The sequence below is a fragment of the Aotus nancymaae genome, unplaced genomic scaffold, assembly GCF_030222135.1.
Source record: "Aotus nancymaae isolate 86718 unplaced genomic scaffold, 86718_ANA_hifiasm-v0.15.2.pri h1tg000043l, whole genome shotgun sequence".
Taxonomy (NCBI): domain Eukaryota; kingdom Metazoa; phylum Chordata; class Mammalia; order Primates; family Aotidae; genus Aotus; species Aotus nancymaae.
In genome coordinates, this window is record NW_026988457.1 from 7,739,545 (window position 1) to 7,758,550 (window position 19,006).

General features: G+C 35.1%; 1 protein-coding gene across 11 annotated transcripts in view; it reads left to right on the forward strand.

The window, feature by feature from the left end:
• Positions 1-19,006, forward strand: part of NBEA (neurobeachin) — a 743,003-nt gene that overhangs the window by 704,738 nt on the left and 19,259 nt on the right. For 4 of the 11 annotated variants that reach the window (XM_012465562.2, XM_064361758.1, XM_064361757.1 and 1 more), the window contains 4 exons: positions 12,586-12,648; positions 12,976-13,065; positions 16,038-16,230; positions 17,868-17,939. In XM_012465562.2, the coding sequence (XP_012320985.2) occupies positions 12,586-12,648; positions 12,976-13,065; positions 16,038-16,230; positions 17,868-17,939 (418 nt within the window). The remainder of the gene's footprint in view (positions 1-12,585; positions 12,649-12,975; positions 13,066-16,037; positions 16,231-17,867; positions 17,940-19,006) is intronic. The other 7 variants (XM_064361759.1, XM_064361761.1, XM_012465565.3 and 4 more) reach the window with 3 other exon arrangements.

Here is a 19,006-nt window from a genome sequence, read left to right on the forward strand (position 1 = left end):
CACCTGCCTCAGCCTACCAAAGTACTGGGATTACAGGTGTCAGCCAATGTGCCCGGCCACCCTGTACTATTTTTAAATACACATCCCATACCCATCTAACTCCCCATTCACTCTATCCTCCCCATCCCATGGGCATCTCAGAATATCCAGGGAAAGGCTTCAAGCAAGTCTATTTTGAAAAAAAAAAATTCTCTAGGAATTTCACACACATTCTCAATTAAAAACCATTAATCTATCCTAACACCCTTATTAAATAAGTTTTTCAAGACACCTAGCTATGTGGTGTCAGAGCCAGGACCTAGGTCAGGTGTCCTGTTTCTTGAGGCAAGGCTTCTTTAACCCTATTATTTTCTAGCAATTGAAAAATAACAAAATATATACTTAATTTTATTCATTAATATTCTTGGTTCAAAAAGATTCTTAAAATTTTAAGTTAAGGTATTTTGCTTCTTCAGACTGTAAAGGTTTTTCTCTATTTGATTTATGCTTTTGAATTTGTTACAACTTTCAACTCAGTAAAACTTTCAGTAATGATATGGGGAAAATTACAATGATTTTAAGAAAACTTTATCAGCCATTTTGTTGACCATTTGATGTCATCACTTCTCAGAAAAATATAATTTTATTAGTCTTTGAGGCTTCCAAAGGTACTGTGGGATCATGTTGTAGTTAGTAATTGATTAGTAGTTAGTATTAATTAATTGAAGACCGTGAAAATTTTTTTACTGTACTTTTATAAAATAAGTGTAAAATACTTGATTCTAAAATTGTTTTAATAAATTATTACACTTAAATGATTATAGACATAATTATTCAAACCTGTATGCCTCAGAGTATGATTATATAGTATGGCATAGGCAATAAAAAAGGATAGAAAGATGAGAATGAGATTATAAGTTGTATGACAGCCCAACCATTAGTATTTGAGTGACATTAAACCAGTCATAACCAGTGACATAAACTTTTATGTACCTGTATTTTCTCACTTAAAAAATGATGACAGAGATGATACCTAATTCATAGGAGAAAAAATATGTGAAAAATACTTTAAACTATAAAGCACTACACAGACATTATTACCTAAAGGCATAATTACATGAAATATCTTAGAAGAACTTTTGTTTTAATAAATTCTTTATATGTGACACCCAAATTATCAATCTAATAAAAAAATCTATGTTAGCAACAGAGAAAATAAATTAATTTGTTTTTAATATTATTTAGCTAAAAGAAGCAATTGTGGTTTTTAAATTTCTTTTCAGTATTATCTCCAAAATTTTATCAAGATAGCCTAATTGCAGCTCACTTGTTGCCTGTAACATTCTTTCTTGATCTAAATTAGTATTAGCATTTCTTCCATCATTATTCTTTATATTTTTAAAAGTTCTACTTGAGTGTCATTAGTTTTCTATTCATATTGTCAAATGAAGTAGCATCACTATTACTGGCATTAAAGTTGTAATGGTTCAGCAAGAGAAAAAAAAAAAAGGAGTCGCTATTTCAACAGAAGCTGTAAGTATATACCAGACAAGTTATTAACAAGATACTAACTTCTGAGCTTGTCACAATACTTGTCATTATTTCTATAGTTGACATTGCCAAACTGAAAAATGATTTAAATGGCTTCTTTTTAACAGTGAGAAGTATCCACATGAGCCTATCATAAAGCATTGTTTGGCCGGCAGCTATTAGAACATACAAGCCATTGCAATAATTATTTATTTATAGATATACACATTTATCTATTTATGCTGGAAATATTAAAATATTAGTAGTTTTTAATAACACCCATAGTCATAAAAAATGTGGTATTTTTAGTCTAATTTTCTGTTAATATTTCTTGGTTTTCTTAGCTTAGATTTTCTTTCTCTATCTTTTTCTCAAGCTGACAGGGATAACACCACATCCCTTTGGATCTACCTATGGTGAAAATATGCCCATAGGAAGCAGGCTAGATTACTTCAGTTTTTACTTTATTTTCTTGCTGAAATATTCCTTGCTACTATAGAGAACTGGCATGATAGGGCTGTCAAGAACCAGAAGATAGATGTGTCTTTAACCAAAACAGCTGCAGTGCTGGCTTTTCTGAGATGATGAACTCATAAAATTTATAAGGAAAAAAAACACACTTTTTTCATCCTGATGATGTAAATGAAGGTATTCATAATGACAACATTGAGGGCCTCTACAATTATTGCCTTCCTTGAATTCTTTCTGTTATTCTTTATTCTTTCTGACTTCTTTATCCCTCAGCTTTTCCTCCCCCCATTTCTGAATCTCTTTGATATGACAAGAAATATCAACACCACCTGCTGGATCTGCGTGAATGAGTTGTATCCATTTACAAGTGCCGTGATGCCTAATTGTCTTCATATGGGGGATGTTCAGGGTTCTTCTCCCGGGCAGTTATCCTGAGAAGTGATTGCAACAAATGGTCACAAAGTGGTTGATAAAGATTTCTTAAAACCATCTTAATTTCCCCCTAGAATTACTGAATGTTTTACTGGGATGAAAATTTTAACAAATTTAAAAGCCAAATTAAAATAGAAAGCAAACCCCTATATTTTAATTATCGGAGGGAAAATAAATATTTGGTGTTCTAAAGCTAAGGGATCATTTGGGAGCAAGAAAAATACCAAGATTCCTAAAACTAATAAGGATATAGATTCAAATAGATGTGTTACGTGTTTCTCATTGCAGAGGTTTGCATTGAGAGCCAGAAGGCTTGCATTGCAAAGATTTGATGAATAAGGTATTAATATAGAAATTAGTATCAAGGAAATTAATGACACACATTTAATTTTGATTAGTGAATAAATCTTTAATTTAGGTTTATCTTACCTCTTCATAATTATTGCAGTTCTTCACTCGGCCATGGTCATCAGTCGTGCACTAGAAAAGCATAAATAATGCAGCTAGCCAAAGTTGGATGTGTGTCATTTATGTGAGTTGTGATTTTTTCTCCTCTTTGTGTTATTTTTATTGTGTGATGTTGAGAAGTACTGATTATTGATTTTCAGAAATTAACAGCAAGTACTTTCACAAGCATCTAAAGCCATATTTTACTCAAGGGAAGAAGGGTGAAAATTGCAGCCCGCTGTTTATAATAGAAATAGCTAGAAGGGATTTCCTCATCTTCTGTTAACATAGATTTCAGTTATATTACACAGTTGTTACCTCAGCATAAATTAACAATTATTCAAAACAAATTGCATGTTTCAATTTGTTGAAATTGATATTAGCCAATCTAAGTACCTAGACATTTCAGTTAGATGTTTAGAACTCATCTTTAAAGGTTTTAAACATATTGATAATGAGCCTATTTAAAGCCATTTGAAGTCTCAGTATAGTGTATCTAAATTATTGTTGCCCATTTATGTCAAAATCAAGAAGAATATTTTGTTCTGCTGAATACATGCAATAATACTTTACTCTCACTTTAGTGTACTAAAAGTGTATTATTTTAATTTGGAATATTTATATCAGCACCTGGTAAACCTGTGTCTCAGTGTCATTCTAGATACTAAACAAATCTATTTCAGCTTTTTAAAAAATTTTTTCACATGATTAGGCACTCCCAGTGAACTTACAAAGTCTGCCACCAGTACTACCACTACTCTCTCATTCCTGCTCCTGCACCACCACCTCCCCATCAACTTGTTTTCCTCCTCCTTTACCTCCTGAATCAGCAAGCATAGAGTTTAGTTTATATAAACTAAACTCATTCAACCAGGGAAAATTTGGCAGGGATGTCATTCTGATTCTTCTCACCTATGGTTAAGCATTTGTGGATTGAGTACTCTACTTAGGTACCATTTAATGATTAATCACAAAGTGGGCAAAGAACCAGAAACCTGGAAGAATCCTTAAGAAATCATCAGCTAAAACCTTTGCTTCCAGGTAGGCCAATCCCTAAGTCATCTAGAAAAAGTGTATTTCAGTTCTGTTCCTGAGTATCAACAAATATTTATTGCAATGAGACACTACAGCCTTTCCTGTAAGCTTATAATAGTCATCTCTAAAATATTTAAAATCCTCAGTGAAAATGTTCCTTGCTTGGATATAATGTTTTTTTGGTCAGTCCCACCCCAACGTGTAGCAAAAGGTAACCAGCATTTGTTGTGCCTGAATAGCAATCCTATTTTTATCAGTCAGGATCTCAGCACATTACCTTTCAAAAGGATAATGAAGACTCCAAAGAAAACATACAAATGAACATACAAATGACCAACAAGTATGTGCCAGCATCATTCATCATTAGGGAAACTCAAATCAAAGTCACAGTGAGATACCGCCTCACACCCATTAAGTTAGCTGCTATCAAAACAAAATAACAAGTGTTAGTGAGGATGTACAGAAACTGGAAACTTTGTGCACTGTCGGTAGGAATATAAAATGCTACATCTGGTATAACTGCTAGGAAAAAGGAAAAACAGTATGGAAATCCTTCAAAAATTAAAAATAGAATTCCGTATGACCCAGAAAATTCCACTTCTGGTTATATATCCAGAAGAATTGAGAGAAGTGTTTCAAAGAGACGTTTGTATATTCATGTTCTTAGGAGCATTTTTCACAATAGTCAAAAGTTGAAAGCAACCCAAGTGTCCATGGATGGACGAATGGATTTTAAAAATGTGGGTGATGTGTGTGTGTGTGTGTGTGTGTGTGTGTGTGTGTAATGCATTATTAGCCTTAAAAAGGAAGGAAATTCTGACACATGCTGCAATGGGTGAATCTTGAGGATATTAACACTAAGGGAAACAAGCCAGTCACAAAGAGACAAATCCTGTATGATTCCACTTCTATGAGGTATCTTAACTAGTGAAAATCGTAGAGAATGCAAGTGGAATAGTGGCTGCCAGGGACTAGAAGGAGTGGTGAGTTTTTATTTATTAAGTATAGCATTTTGGTTTTAGAAGATGAAAAGATTCTGGGGATCAGTTATACAATAGTGTGAATGTACTTAACACTACTGAACTGTACTCTTAAAAATGGTTAAGATGGTAAATTTTATGTTACATATATTTTACCACAATTAACTATTTTTTAAAGAATAATGCAGAGAGTTTAATAATGGTTCTATTTACAAAGGTATAAACATGGTAAAGTGACTGAACAAGGGAAAGTGACAAGGAAAGGGAGCCATTCCCGGAATCTGGCAAGAAAAGTGCTCACCCAACAAGAGCTGTGGCCTTAGGTAGGGGAGTAAAGGCCAGGCACTGCCAAATGGGAATTGGCAGAGAGAAGCCGTATAATCCTGTCTTCACTGTGTCATCATTGGCTGAACCCACTGGGAAGGTAGAGAGCAAAGGAGCACAGGTCAATGGAGGCGCATCTTCCAGAGCTGAGGAAGATGTCCAGCTCACCCGTCTGTTCCCCTTGAGTAGTTCATTTCTCTAGGACAAGCAGGCTTATTTAAGGCTTCCAGGCTTGGTCAGCCACAATCAGCAACATTGAAATGTACTCACTCTTCCTACCTGAGTTGACTTATACTTATTTTAAGTGGAAAAATCGAGTGAGCTTGTCATTGATGGTACTAGACGGATTTAGTCTGATCTAGACAGAAAATATTCTGGATGGAGCATTTTCTATCTGGAGGAAATGGTGCTTTTTCACATTCATTTGTTAAGTCAATTATGTAATATCACCATTATAATTCAACATACCAAGGAGGAAACAGGGATCAGCAAGGGGATAAGTCACATCTTCATTCTGCTTAGGTTTACACTAAGAAAATGAAACCAAGAATTAAGGCAGGTAACTGAACACATCAGAATCCCCTCCCTCAAATAGTGTCTAACAGCATCTACTAATTAAGGCAAATGTGCTCTTTTACTTGGATTACCAAATATTTGCTTAAATATTCTAATAGTTTTGCCAGAATAGGTTTAGCCTTAATGCAGTTGATTGTTAAAACGAAAGGAAAAATATTTATTCATCTATTTTGTGGTTTCTATGAAAAACTAGAAGCAGTTGAATATAAAATAGCATTTTAATTTTTTATATAGTTTAATATTTATAAAGCAAGAAATAACAAAGTACAGATATTACTTGCTTGATTTATTTTGCTCCTGCTTTTCCAGCATTAAAAAGTAATGCTTTATGTGATCTTGTTTTATTACAACAATAAACCAGAAGCAAAAGCTTATCAGTTAAAATATAGTCTGCCATTAAGTAACCTTTTCTTTTATCATTTCAGACTTAAAATTCCATTGTTTTTGTTTATTTTTTTCTATTTGGCATTGGTAGAATTGCAGGTGGAACAGAAAGATGATATCAATCACATATATATGTTTTATTTTGTGTCAAATTTGTATTTTCTGGTTTAATGAAGAATACTTTTAAGCATTTAAATTAAAGCCTTGTAAGTAAGAGCTATATAGTAAGATAAACAAAATAAATGCTAAGGAAACTTTGAAAATCTTTTTCTGTTTTCTCAAGCAACCACTTTTACTACTTTTTTCTTGAATTTTCTGAAAATTGTTAGTGAATTTACTGGTATTTGGACATAGTTTGATATTTTGCATTGTGGGTAGCATAACCTATGGTACTTTATAAAATGCTGATTTTTCTGGAAAGCAATTTAAAAGTCTATACAGACCAGGGAAATGGATGAATAGGTCATTTGAGAGCCTATATTGTTTCCCCCTTTGGGCTGTTTGTCATGGCACTGTAGACCTGATGGCATTTCATCTGAAAGATAATACTGAATTACATTCACAAAGCAAAAACAAACAAACAAACAAACAAACAAAAAAACAGAAAACGAACAGTTGTAATCATTCTGTGGAGAAAAATGTAAGTGTAATCATTCTACCTGCAATGTGGAAGAGACAAGATTAACCAAAGTTTTTACCTACCACAAAGCAGAGAAGGTATAGCTTCTGAATTCTGGCTTACTCGGTTGCCACATTTAATTTTACCTTAGCTAGGAAGTCTTTTAAAATTAATAGGCAAATGTGCAACACATAAGCACACAGTATATTTATTGATTTCCTCTTCTGAGTATTTAATTCCAGGTATGTATCTTTATTCATAGGGGAGGTAGAACTTTCTTGGAAGGAAAGCAAAAAAGGAAAGAAAACAAGCAAGAAATACAGAGGTCAAAGGAATAAGGCATATGTCACATCGAAGCTAACGCACATGCCCTTTTGTGCACATTTTAGAGGACACCTTCTCTAAGTGGATGAATTACAAAAGGTGCTCCTTTCTCTATTCTATCACTCATTTGCCTTCCAACTGAGCATCTTTGTACAGGGCATAATCATGCACATTGGCCCTGACCTAAAAGGAAGAAGAAAGACTCAAGAGAACTTGTTGAGAATAATTAAGAAAAGAGGGCACTCTGATGAAGATGTCATAATTTTGTAACTTAGTAGATGGGTCCTGCAGAATTGTATAAAGGCAAGCCTTACCAGACTAAGACTTGGGATAATCAGGAAGTAGGGAGGGGACAACAGGGAAAGTGTCCCTAATAGAAACTTTCCTAAATTGGAGCTCTGTATACACATAAGCAGGTAAAACTAAAAACTTAAGTTATGTGTCATACATGTGTATGCAATCTGAAAATCATGTATACTGTTCAGATTTACTTATTTTGTTCATCTGTGCATAACTCAGTTCACATTTATCTTTACTTCTCTGCCTATACCTACAGAATTCCATGTTTTAGAACTTCCTCAAGGTGTTCAACCCACCTATTTCTTGGTGGGTCTTAGCTGGGGAGAGAAATAAATACTAAGTGCACATTGGTTCAATAAATATTTGGCAAAACAGTTTTTATAATAAGAATCTATATAACAATTAAAATTTAAAACTCTTTAACTTCTACTTTAACAATTCCTGGTAAAGAAATAATTATTATAGTTATTTTATGAGACAAATGAGTTTGGACATATACAGGTTTTATTAATAATTTATCAGTACCCTAAAAGACCATACAATTTAAATCATTACTTTATTTACAGCTTTGACCATTACATTTTGGGTTCACAGATACAGAAAATAAACACACAAAACCATTTTGGAGAAATAGTTTGGCAGTAAAACTAAACTTACTCCTACCCTGTGACCCAGCAACCCCTTATCTAGCTGTAGACCCTCCAAAAACTGGCTGCTAACCTCCATCAAAAGACATGTACAAGAATCTTCTGAGCAACTTTATTCACAGTAACCTGAAACTGTTAACAAACCAAAATATTCATCAACAGGAGAACTGATAAACTGTGGTACGTTAATACACTGGAATACTATACAGCAAAAAAAATGAACAAGCTGCTGATACACACCACAAGGTTGAATCTTGCAGGCATTATATTGATCAAAAAAAGCAAGATAGAAAATATGTGGTATATAATTCAATTTAATCAAAAATTCAAGAATAAAAAATAATCAATGATGGTAAACATCAAAATAATTATTAACTTGACAGGGTAATGGGGCTAAGAAGGAGGAATAATTGGCTGGGGAGGTACAAGGTTGCCAATATCTATGTATTGTCTTATGTGACCACCACCCAGACCAAGATATGGAACCTTCCAGTTCCATTCCAAAGTCCTTTATCTTAATCTGAGTAGTGGTTAGAAGAACTGGAAAAATGTATACACATACATATATACATTCATCAAGCTATACACTTAAGATTAGTGTGCCTTATACACTTTTATCTTAAACCTTAAAAAATGAGAAATTTGAATAAATGAAAGTGAATGCACATAATAAGCTTAACTGCAAGATACCAAATTAAATGATCTCTTAATATCATTAAGAAAGAATATTATTTACAAGCAAATCTATATTTTCATGTTATTCTGCCAAAGTGTTGTCTACCAATGGATGCATGGTCTTTCATATTTGTAAAACATCAAAGGTTTTGTTAGCCATATTTGTTTTTAAAAATCTAGTGGTTTAAGCCTATTACCTGTGCTAGCTCTGTATGAAATACGTAAGACTCATGGTACCACTGTTTAAAAAGTTACTATGCTTTATTGATTCTAAGATGCACACCATTTTCATATCTCAATTCTCCAAAATCATGTGTCTTACAATCAATCAATGATATAGCACAGTTTAATTGATAGCATATTTTACTTATTCACAGTATATAAAATAATGGAGCTTCTAATATGGATAACATAGATTTAATGAAGTTAGATTGACAGACATTTCCAAAGTTTTAGTCATTTTCTTTATACATTATACATGCTCATGAGCTCATGTGTGCAGTGTTCATTCATTCTGTGTTTACTGGAAAGTACAACAAATATACAAAGCAATTGATATCTTGTAATACAAATTAAAGTTTTAATTATTATATTTTAAAAGGATCCACAAACCCCAAAGCATATAAGAACCAGACAGGGAATAGAGGAATGATACAAGCCAGTGGCAGTGCCCAGGTTACGTGAGTGGTGGGCATTACAAAAGGGCAGCTGTGCAGGAATGCTGATGTAGTATTGCCCGATCTGCTAATTTTTAAAGAGAAGCCAAAAAAAAAAAAAAAAATCCAATTTATTGTATACTATTTACTGACCTGTAAATTTTGGCTCAAATAGAAACCATGTCTGTGAGCTGAATCTAGCCCATAGGATGCCAGTGTGTGACTTTAGGCTGAATGTAAGCTCTTTGAGGACAGGAATTTTATTCATTTCATTTGACCAATATCATTAACATCTAGAATGCAATCTAGTATGTAGTAGGTACTCAAATACATGTTTTGTGAATAAAGTTAACATTAAATGTCTCTGACCCATGCAGACCAATGTATAGATAAATAGAAACATGTAGACTTTTTAAAATGACATTTCTGGATAATATAAGGAATCCGTCTCACAGTTGCTACCAGTAGGGTTTTTTTTTTTATCTTGATATCATTGGAAATTTTTAAGGGAAAATGTCTATACTGCAGAAAACCTTTTCATGCTGTTGACAAGCTAATTCTTACTTAATCTTCAAACCTGAGCTCTATTTTTTTCTGAATGTCTTTTTCCTAAGAGCCTATACCCCTTCCCCTCTGTCATTCATCTGGGCTCCCAGGGCAGCCTGGGCCCATCTCTGCTGTGGTCCTGCTCCCTACCATGTGCACCGACATACTCATCATCTTTATTTCAGGGATTGCTAACTTCCTGAGGGCAGCCTGGGATCTGACTTTGTATCCCTTGGCATAGAGTAAGCATTCAACAAATGTCTGTCAATTGTTTTTGTGGTGTTGAATTGTAAAAGTAAAAAACTCTGAAGTGCTAGACTAGCTTTCAGTTTTATACAAATGCCCTACTTCTATATTCAGCAAATATTTTTGGAGCCTCTGTTAAGACTAAGTCACAGTGCTGACCTGTAGAGATTCAGTCTGAACAAACAGACATACATAAGTAATTGTGTGTTAAAATCTATAACAAAGGAGAAAAATGCGCTGTGAGAATATGCAGGGCATTCATTATGATTTAGGGAGTCTGGGAGGTGAAGAATTTAGATCCCTGCCCAAGGTTTGCATTAGGGGAGGATTTTCTCCTACGTAGGGAGTAGCTCTCAGAACAACTACGTCATTGTAACAATTCGTGGGTTGCAGAATGGGTTCTGCACGCCATCAGGCAACTCTCCCATGCACAGGACCTGCACACTTGACAAGAAAGTCATTGATGACTCCCTGAAAGTGGGAAAGGACAGAAAGTCTTACATGGGGAGCAGGGGAAGAAAGATAGTAGGTGCCCACTTCCCACTCAAATGCTTTGGTAATGACAAGAAGTAAAGGGAGACCGTATGTTTTTCAAGATTAGAAAGATCTGTACATTTTTAAATCACAGGGTAAGGAATTACCTGCAGGCAGGATTACCAGATAGCTAAAAGAGAAATATTGGACTAAGATCCTTTGGGTCATGAAGGCATGTAAAGTAGATCACAGGGTAGTATAGTCTCAAAAGAAATAAATGTTTAGTGTCGAAAACTGATAGTCTTAATGAAAGGGTAAGGTTAGTCACAACTTCATCTTTATCCTGATGCCTGGCTGGGGAGCTCTTTTAAATATATATGCATATGTATTCTGCCTTAGTCCAAAAAGGTCAGAGTTGGGACTTGCAGAAGAGAAGAGAACTGTACAGAAGATTTCTAGGAATTTTATCCATTTCATAACATTTTCTAGTACAATTTTAATACTTCCCTTTGAAAAACAAAACGAGTCAAAAAAAGCATGTTTGTTGACTCATTCCTTCAATAAACATTGAAAGGCTGCCTACTAAGTGCAAGACACTGATCTAGAGATTAAAACACGTTTCATTTTACCCCTGGCTCCTCACTCCCACTCGAGTCCTTTTTGTGGGGAAGTAAAAACAGGGGTAGCAGTGTCTGTTGTTAGAGAGACCTTTAACTGTTCATGATACATGAAGCTAGGTATTCGACATTTACTAACCAGGGCAGTGTTAACAATAAAATTACCACTTTTGTTTCCCAAATAATTCTCAAGAGTTTGTTGTTAAGAATGTGAACCTAACCAGAAATGGTCTCTTCCCCCTTTTATACTCATAAATCTTGCATTAGGGGAACAAAAGTAGGATGTAAATGTATCATACGTGAATAAAATTTAGTTAAATAGTCACACTTTGCTTATGAGTGGACACCATGCAAATAAATGTGTACATAAAAATTGGACAGCACTTAAAGAGATTTAATAATTCATCCCATTCCCTCTGCAAATAAAAGAACCAAAGTCCCGTTTATGCAGACTTTGCTAAAATATGGCAGATAATGATGCGTTCATGTTTAATATTGCTAATAAATTTGCAAGTTCACATTTTTATTGATAAACATTTTCTTGAAATGCAGTCTAGGAGGACAGATTTTTAAATTTAAGTACTTTATAAATTCAAATTGTAGATAGCAATGAGATTAGTGGTGGTGCTTTGTCAAGAGCCGTCTACCAACTTACCTGTGCTCCTACAAACTATGATTTTCATATTTCACATTTATGTGCAACCAAATTGCACACAATTTAGGGAAAAAATTAGCATGGTAGCAGGGTAATGATCATAGTAAATATCATGCTTCTCCTTGTTGACATAAATTACATACAATATTTCAGAAAAATATTTTTGTTAGTCTAGCTTCATATGTTGAAATATTTTGCCTATAGAATTTATGTTTAGAAGAAATACTTAAGTTTCTTTTAAGATTATCTCTTTGACACACACAAGAAAGGTATATTGTACAGTCCAGACATTTTGAGGGCCAAAATTATTTTTATTCATTGGAAGCTATAAAATATCATTTCCATCTACATAAGCTTTAATGAAATATTGCATAGAGCAGGATACACAAAGATTTTTTGTCGGGGGTGAATTCTCTAAAATTTCAGGAAAAAGATTTGAGAAAATGAATTTATACCTTAAAACCAATATTCCAGAGTTCTTCTTAAAATAGCATAGAAAGCTAAAATATATTTTTGTAACAAAGGTTTTGTCATATTTAATTATCCTATAAAATCTTAGTGTTCTTTCTACTGATTTTCCTCTGAATTAATTGGAAACTATAATTTTCTGAATTTTATTTTGTATAATTAGTAGACTTTGTGTCTCATTCTTTTTTTTCTCCATTAAGATTCCAGAAGCTTATTTCATTAGAGACCCCCATACATTCCTTCTTACAAAGGACTTTATTAAGGTATATGTGCTGTATTTAGTATGGAAAGTGTTCTTTGGTCTTTAGCTGCATGCATGTATTCACAGGTTAGCTTTTCCACATTTAACCCCAGCTTCTGGAAATAAGAATGGTGACTGGGTTAACTGAAGCATGTTTCGAAGGAGGAGCAAAGCTTGTCTACAAAATACTAACACTTGGATGATTCTGCACCCTGAGAAAAGAGCACCCAGTGAATTTTCTGGACTTTTTTTCATGGCTGACTTGGGATACACTTGCATTGTCAAAGAGTGTGTTGGCCTCTCTCTTTGATGCATATTGATTATGACAGTCACCCTCCTTCCCCTGCAGGCCATGGAGGCACAGATACAGAACTTTGGACAGACGCCATCTCAGTTGCTTATTGAGCCACATCCGCCTCGGAGCTCTGCCATGCACCTGGTAAGACATATCAGCATGTTGGGACTTTTTTTCTTTCCTTTGTACCTGGAAATACAGCAAATAAAATAGTGATTTTAACAGCATACTTTAAAAGGCTACTCGATTTATTGGTTAACTCTTGAATCTAAGTAAAAACTAATACCCCAGGGAGAGACAGAGAAGGGAGTGTAAATCTACCTTTAAGTCCTATTTAAGCTAGCCCACTTTTGGATTCACAAAAATAGCCGTCTTCTCTATGTATGCCTCTGCATAAACTCATTCATGCTCACACAGGCATAGAGATACACAATGACACCAGAATTAGACTCTATTTGTAAATTACAATGAAAAATCTATTGCAGACACAATAGGATATTGCCAAATTTCAGGGCAATATACAGTAGGGGAAGTAGTTCATTTTAAGAAAAGGAAAGAAATATAAAGGTAATTTATGGTTATTGCAGAGAGGCTGTTGAGCAGAGTGGTTGAGAGTCAGGGCCCCAGAGCTAGACAGGCCAAACACCATCTCTGCACTAGCTAGTAAATGACTTGGGCAAGGTATTTCACCTCTCTGTGTTTGCATTTCAACATCTGTAAAATAGAGGTAAAAATAGAACTTACTGCTGAGAATTTAATGATTCAGTACTGTGTAGCCCATGGACCAGCACTTGTCATACAGTAAGTTATTAGTAAATGTTAGCAGACATCAATCATAATTAGCTACTGTGTTAAACTTCTTATTCCCACTTTGCAAGGGAGTCATATTCTTTTCATTTTAATCTGAATTTAAAAGTCCATTTCCATAAAAAAATTCCTTTACAGTTTATTAGCAAATAGTAAACATTTTCTTCTTTAGGTAATTTGAAGCAGGTAAAATTTTCATGAGCAATTTCTTTAGAATTTATTTCTGACACTGTGATTTTTCACTATTTTTTACTGAAATGAAAAATACTTGAAGGTAAAAATATGTTCGCAAAATGAACTTCAAGACAACAAGTACTCTAGAGTAAGCGCTCTGGATTATGGTCTTTAATATATGTGTAAACAAATGTATAAGCTGTTATTCTGTGATGGAAATATTAATCACACCTTTCGTTTACTCTGTCATTTAACAAATTTTTATTGAGCCCCTTCCGTGTGTCAGATCTGATGCTCAGCACTGGAGATACAGTGACAAATATATCATCTATACTTTCAAGAAATCAGTGGTTGAACTTTTGGGAAACACATAAATAAATGCATTTGTTTTTAAACTTTTTTTTAAGATAGGGTCCCACTCTGTTACACAGGTTAGAATATGGTGGCGTGATCATGACTCACTGCAGCCTCAAACTCCTGAGCTCAAGTGATCTTTCTGCCTCAGCCTTCCTAGTAGCTTGGACTACAGGTGTGTGCCACCATGCCTGGCTAAATTTAAGTTTTTTGTAGAGACTGGACTTCACTATGTTTTCCAGGCTGGTCTTGAACTCCTGGCCCCTCAGTCTCCCAAAGCACTGGGAATATAGGCATAAGCCACCATGCCTGGTCTGTGTTTAAATTCTTTTCTTCTTTTCCTTCCTGCAATAGCTCAGCCAAACAGCTTCATCCCCCTTGGTTAGTCACTAATGAACTCTTTTGATTGCAGTTGGTCCTTCTGCTGACTAAACAGAAAGGTTTGCACCAAGCTTGAGCTGTTGTTGTATAAACCTTCAGCCACACTGTAGGCATAGAGATGTGGCCTTGGAGCCTCAAGCCCTATGATGAAGCATTTTTAATAAACTGTCCAGGAGAATATCTCTAACACTTTATTTTATGAGGTGCTTTGGCAGAAGAGTTTTACTCCCGTGTTAGTTTTCTGTGTTTCATAATAATAATAAAAATATTTATCCTGGAGATATGCCCAGTCAGAATTCATTACTTTCCTAGGGGAAGTTGTTAGAGACTGAATTGGCATGAAACTGTTTATAAAGAAAATCTAAGCTTTCTAAGTTCATGTAGCAGAGAATTCATATATACTGCAAACCATTACAAAACATGTATGAAAGCTAAATAATGGTTATTTCCAGCTTCCCTATTTTATGTTTTAATATGGTAGTATTTGTAGTGTTTTGTAGGACTTACTGTATCTACTTTCTGTCAAGTCATATGCTAGATGTTTATAAACAAAGGCTAAAAACAGAAAGAAGAAAACACATGGACACATGATGGGGAACAGCACTGGAGCCTGTCATGGGGATGGGGGTGGTGAGAGGGGAGCATCAGGAAAAATGGCTAATGTATGTGGGCCTGAATACCTAGGTGATGGGTTGATCTGTGCAGCAAACCACCATGGCACACATTTGCCTGTGTAACAATCTGCGTGTCCCGCACATGTATCCAGGAACTTAAAATAAAATAATTTAAGAAAAGAAGAAGAAATGCACTGGCCCTCAGTGAGCTCACAGCCTAGAAGGGAGAAACAAGGCTTCAACCATAAACAGTCGGTGCCAGAGCAGAACCTGGGGAGCACTGCCAGGGAAGCGCTAGGGCTGCTTTGTGGAGGCTATTATATTTTAATTATTTAGACTGTAGTCATGAGCCCAGATCAACCAGATAGAAGTGAAAACATTAGTTAATTCATTTTATATTTCATGTGATCAATGGGAGTCACTGATTTGACTAACTTTACCACAAAACTGATTTTTAAACTGCATTGAGTAACTGTGTTATGTCATGTGGGTGTGTCTGTTTCACCTTGCATTGTGGCGATATTTGAATTGAGGCTGGTCTTTAATGATTCTGTGTCCCTGTATCAGTGACTTCACAGAATTCTTGTTCTCTATTCTCTGTGCCACCCCCAAGTCAAAGATGCTCAATTTGGGGCAGACATTCACCAGTATGGAAGTGCAGGTGGCTTTTCCTCCTTGTGTGTGCTCGTGCTAGCCTTGTCTGCTTAACCTCATTCTCCCTACACCTTTCACTAACTGTGTTATTCCTTTTGTCTTTCTCTGTTCTCTTCCCTTTCTATTCAACAGTGTTTCCTTCCACAGAGTCCACTCATGTTTAAAGATCAGATGCAACAGGATGTGATAATGGTGCTGAAGTTTCCTTCAAATTCTCCAGTAACCCATGTCGCAGCCAACACCCTGCCCCACTTGACCATCCCTGCAGTGGTGACAGTGACTTGCAGCCGACTGTTTGCAGTGAATAGATGGCACAACACAGTAGGTATGTGTGCCTGAGCAAATCGCTTACTAAAGATTTCTTAAAAGCTACAATTAAATTAAGGTAAAAAAGTGTGTTGGGATTAGCTCATATGCCACATTATCTACAAAAAACAGCAGACTAAATAAATTGTCAAACCCAACTCAGTGACTCCTACCTGTCTCCTTCATTTCTGCTTTATGTTAGTGCCTCATAGGATGCTTGGATCGTAGTTAAGTACTCAATAAATATTTGGCAAATTGAAGCAGTTCTACTAAAAATAAAGGGTCTCTTACCTTTTTCTGCCATTGCCTCCCTGCAAAAACTAAATATAAAAATTAAAAAATGCACCGCACTTTTCTCCTATATCAAACAGAAGTGACTTTGAATCTGGGTTTCTGGATGCTGGCTTCAAATCCTGTTTCCTCTACATCAGTAATTTATTTAGCAAATATTTGAATGACTATTATGTGTCAAGTAGTCCTAAGCACTGTATATACAGCAATAAACAGAACCAGCACCAGCTGTATCCTTGCAGAGCTTAGAATCTTTGCAAAAAGACAAAATCTAAATTGTCCAGTGATTTCACATTTCACATATGTTTTCTCCAAATTCATTCCTAAAAGCACCAGCCAGTACATCCTGAAGTGACATAATGTTGTAGCAAATATCTAGACATGTTAATGCTTAACCATGGCAGAAGTGGATGTGACCAAATGATTTAATTGGCCCAGTTCACCACTAAAGATCTCCAAGAAAGCTGAAGACTCCCCGTCTCTGGAGTTGATTTGCTGAGCCATGCTGAAGTAACCTGAATCTTTCTATTCTACTGACCTCTACGTTGCTCTAAAAAATATAGTGATTTGTACCATAGCTTTATCTCCTAAGAGTTTCAAAGTGCACCTATTTTAAGGTTATTGGTGATATTATCAGCATAAGGTAATGCTACATCCATTCAATCAGAGATAGACAGCAAAATTTATGACGATATTGTTCTCAGGAGAGAGCCTCTAGAAATGTTTTGCATTGAGGAAAAAGACTATAAAGGACTAAATTTTTCTTTAAACTTGTTCAAAAGTGTTATATATATTATATAATCACATGTGAAAAACTATGACTAATGAACTTCATCAGGCCCTAAACATTAATCCTCTGAAAGTAGCTTTTAGTGAGATTAAGATTTTAGGTGTGGCCCAATTTTATACCTTCAATTTACTTGTCATATGTTGAAAAAAAGTCCCCCTTGGATGGGAGCCCCAGCTTCCTCTGTCCTCACCAGGTGAGCTCAGGCTTATGCCCATCCCTGCTTGGAAGCATAGCCCTTTCATTGATTTCAGGCTCATTGATTGCTCAGTGACCTTAGCTTTTCGATGGATTCAATAAATGTTATGATCTTCTATTTATCCAGCTTTTTCTCATCATTAGAACAGAGACAAAACTTTTTCCAGCCTTCTACATCTTAAGTGGAAACCAGAAGTCCCTGTTGTGATTATTTTGTAAGGCTGTCTACAGAGACACATAGTATAACTGAATCATTCTTAGAACAATTAATTTTTAAGCAAATACACATTTTGTAAAATCATCATAAAACAGTGCCCATTAGGAAATTCCTCCTTTCTGAAAATTTTATGGTGGTTTTTCTCTCTTTTTTTAATCTTTAGGCCTTCGAGGAGCTCCAGGATACTCCTTGGATCAAGCCCACCATCTTCCCATTGAAATGGATCCCTTAATTGGTACGCTAATAAGCAAGAATAAATTTTCATGGATACTATCCACATATTCATATGTAGTTATTTTTCCTAAAAGATAGTTGAATAATATTTTTCTTCCACAAGATTAATTTGCTAATAATATCAAATTATCATCAAGGAGCTATGTAAATTATAATATGCCATGTAAGAGCTTTGGCATTACAGGAATTGTTTCCTGATATTTTTGGAGGTCATTTAAGTTGCTTATAAATAAGGCAAATAATTCCAAACTGTATTTTCTTTCAGCCTAAAATGGTCTCTGACAGCTCAGTATTATTTAAAATATAAGGATTCAAAAAGATTATTAAAAGAAACTAATATGGAAGAACATCTTTTCTGGAAGTCTCTATCATTGAATTTTTTAAGCGAACATGTTTTAAAGCAAATGTTTCATACGAATTACAAACTGATGAGCTATAACTCTTTGCAGCAAACATTCAAAATATTTTAAAATAATCGTGTACATATTTGCTAGCCATTTGATCCAGAGCTACCTTCTTAGTCTTTCTAAGCCTTTCCAGTTTCATAACTATAAGACAATTTTTAATAATGTTTGTTCTATCTAATTGATTGGATGATTAGTAAGATAAATTAGAAAAAAACTGAAAATGCTACAAAAAATTATTAAGCTACAAAGTTATGGAGTTTTATTCTTAGATTCTTTTTTTTTTTTTTGAGATGGAGTTTCACTGTGTCACCCAGGCTGGAGTGCAGTGGCACAATCTCGGCTCACTGCAACGTTCACCTGCTGGGTTCAAACAATTCTCCCACCTCAGCCTCCCGAGCAGTTGGAATTACATGCATGCACTGCTACGCCTGGCTAATTTTTCTATTTTCAGTAGAGACGGTTTCACCATGTTGGCCAGGCTGGTTTGGAACTCCTGACCTCAAAGTGATCTGCCTGCCTCAGCCTCCCAAAGTGCTAGGATTACAGGCAGGAGCCACCACGCCCAGCCTCTTATTCTTAGATTCTACTTTATCCTTCATCTTTGAACCCAGAAATAAGATAAGATACAGACATTTCAATTAGTTACTTAAACCCCCTACAC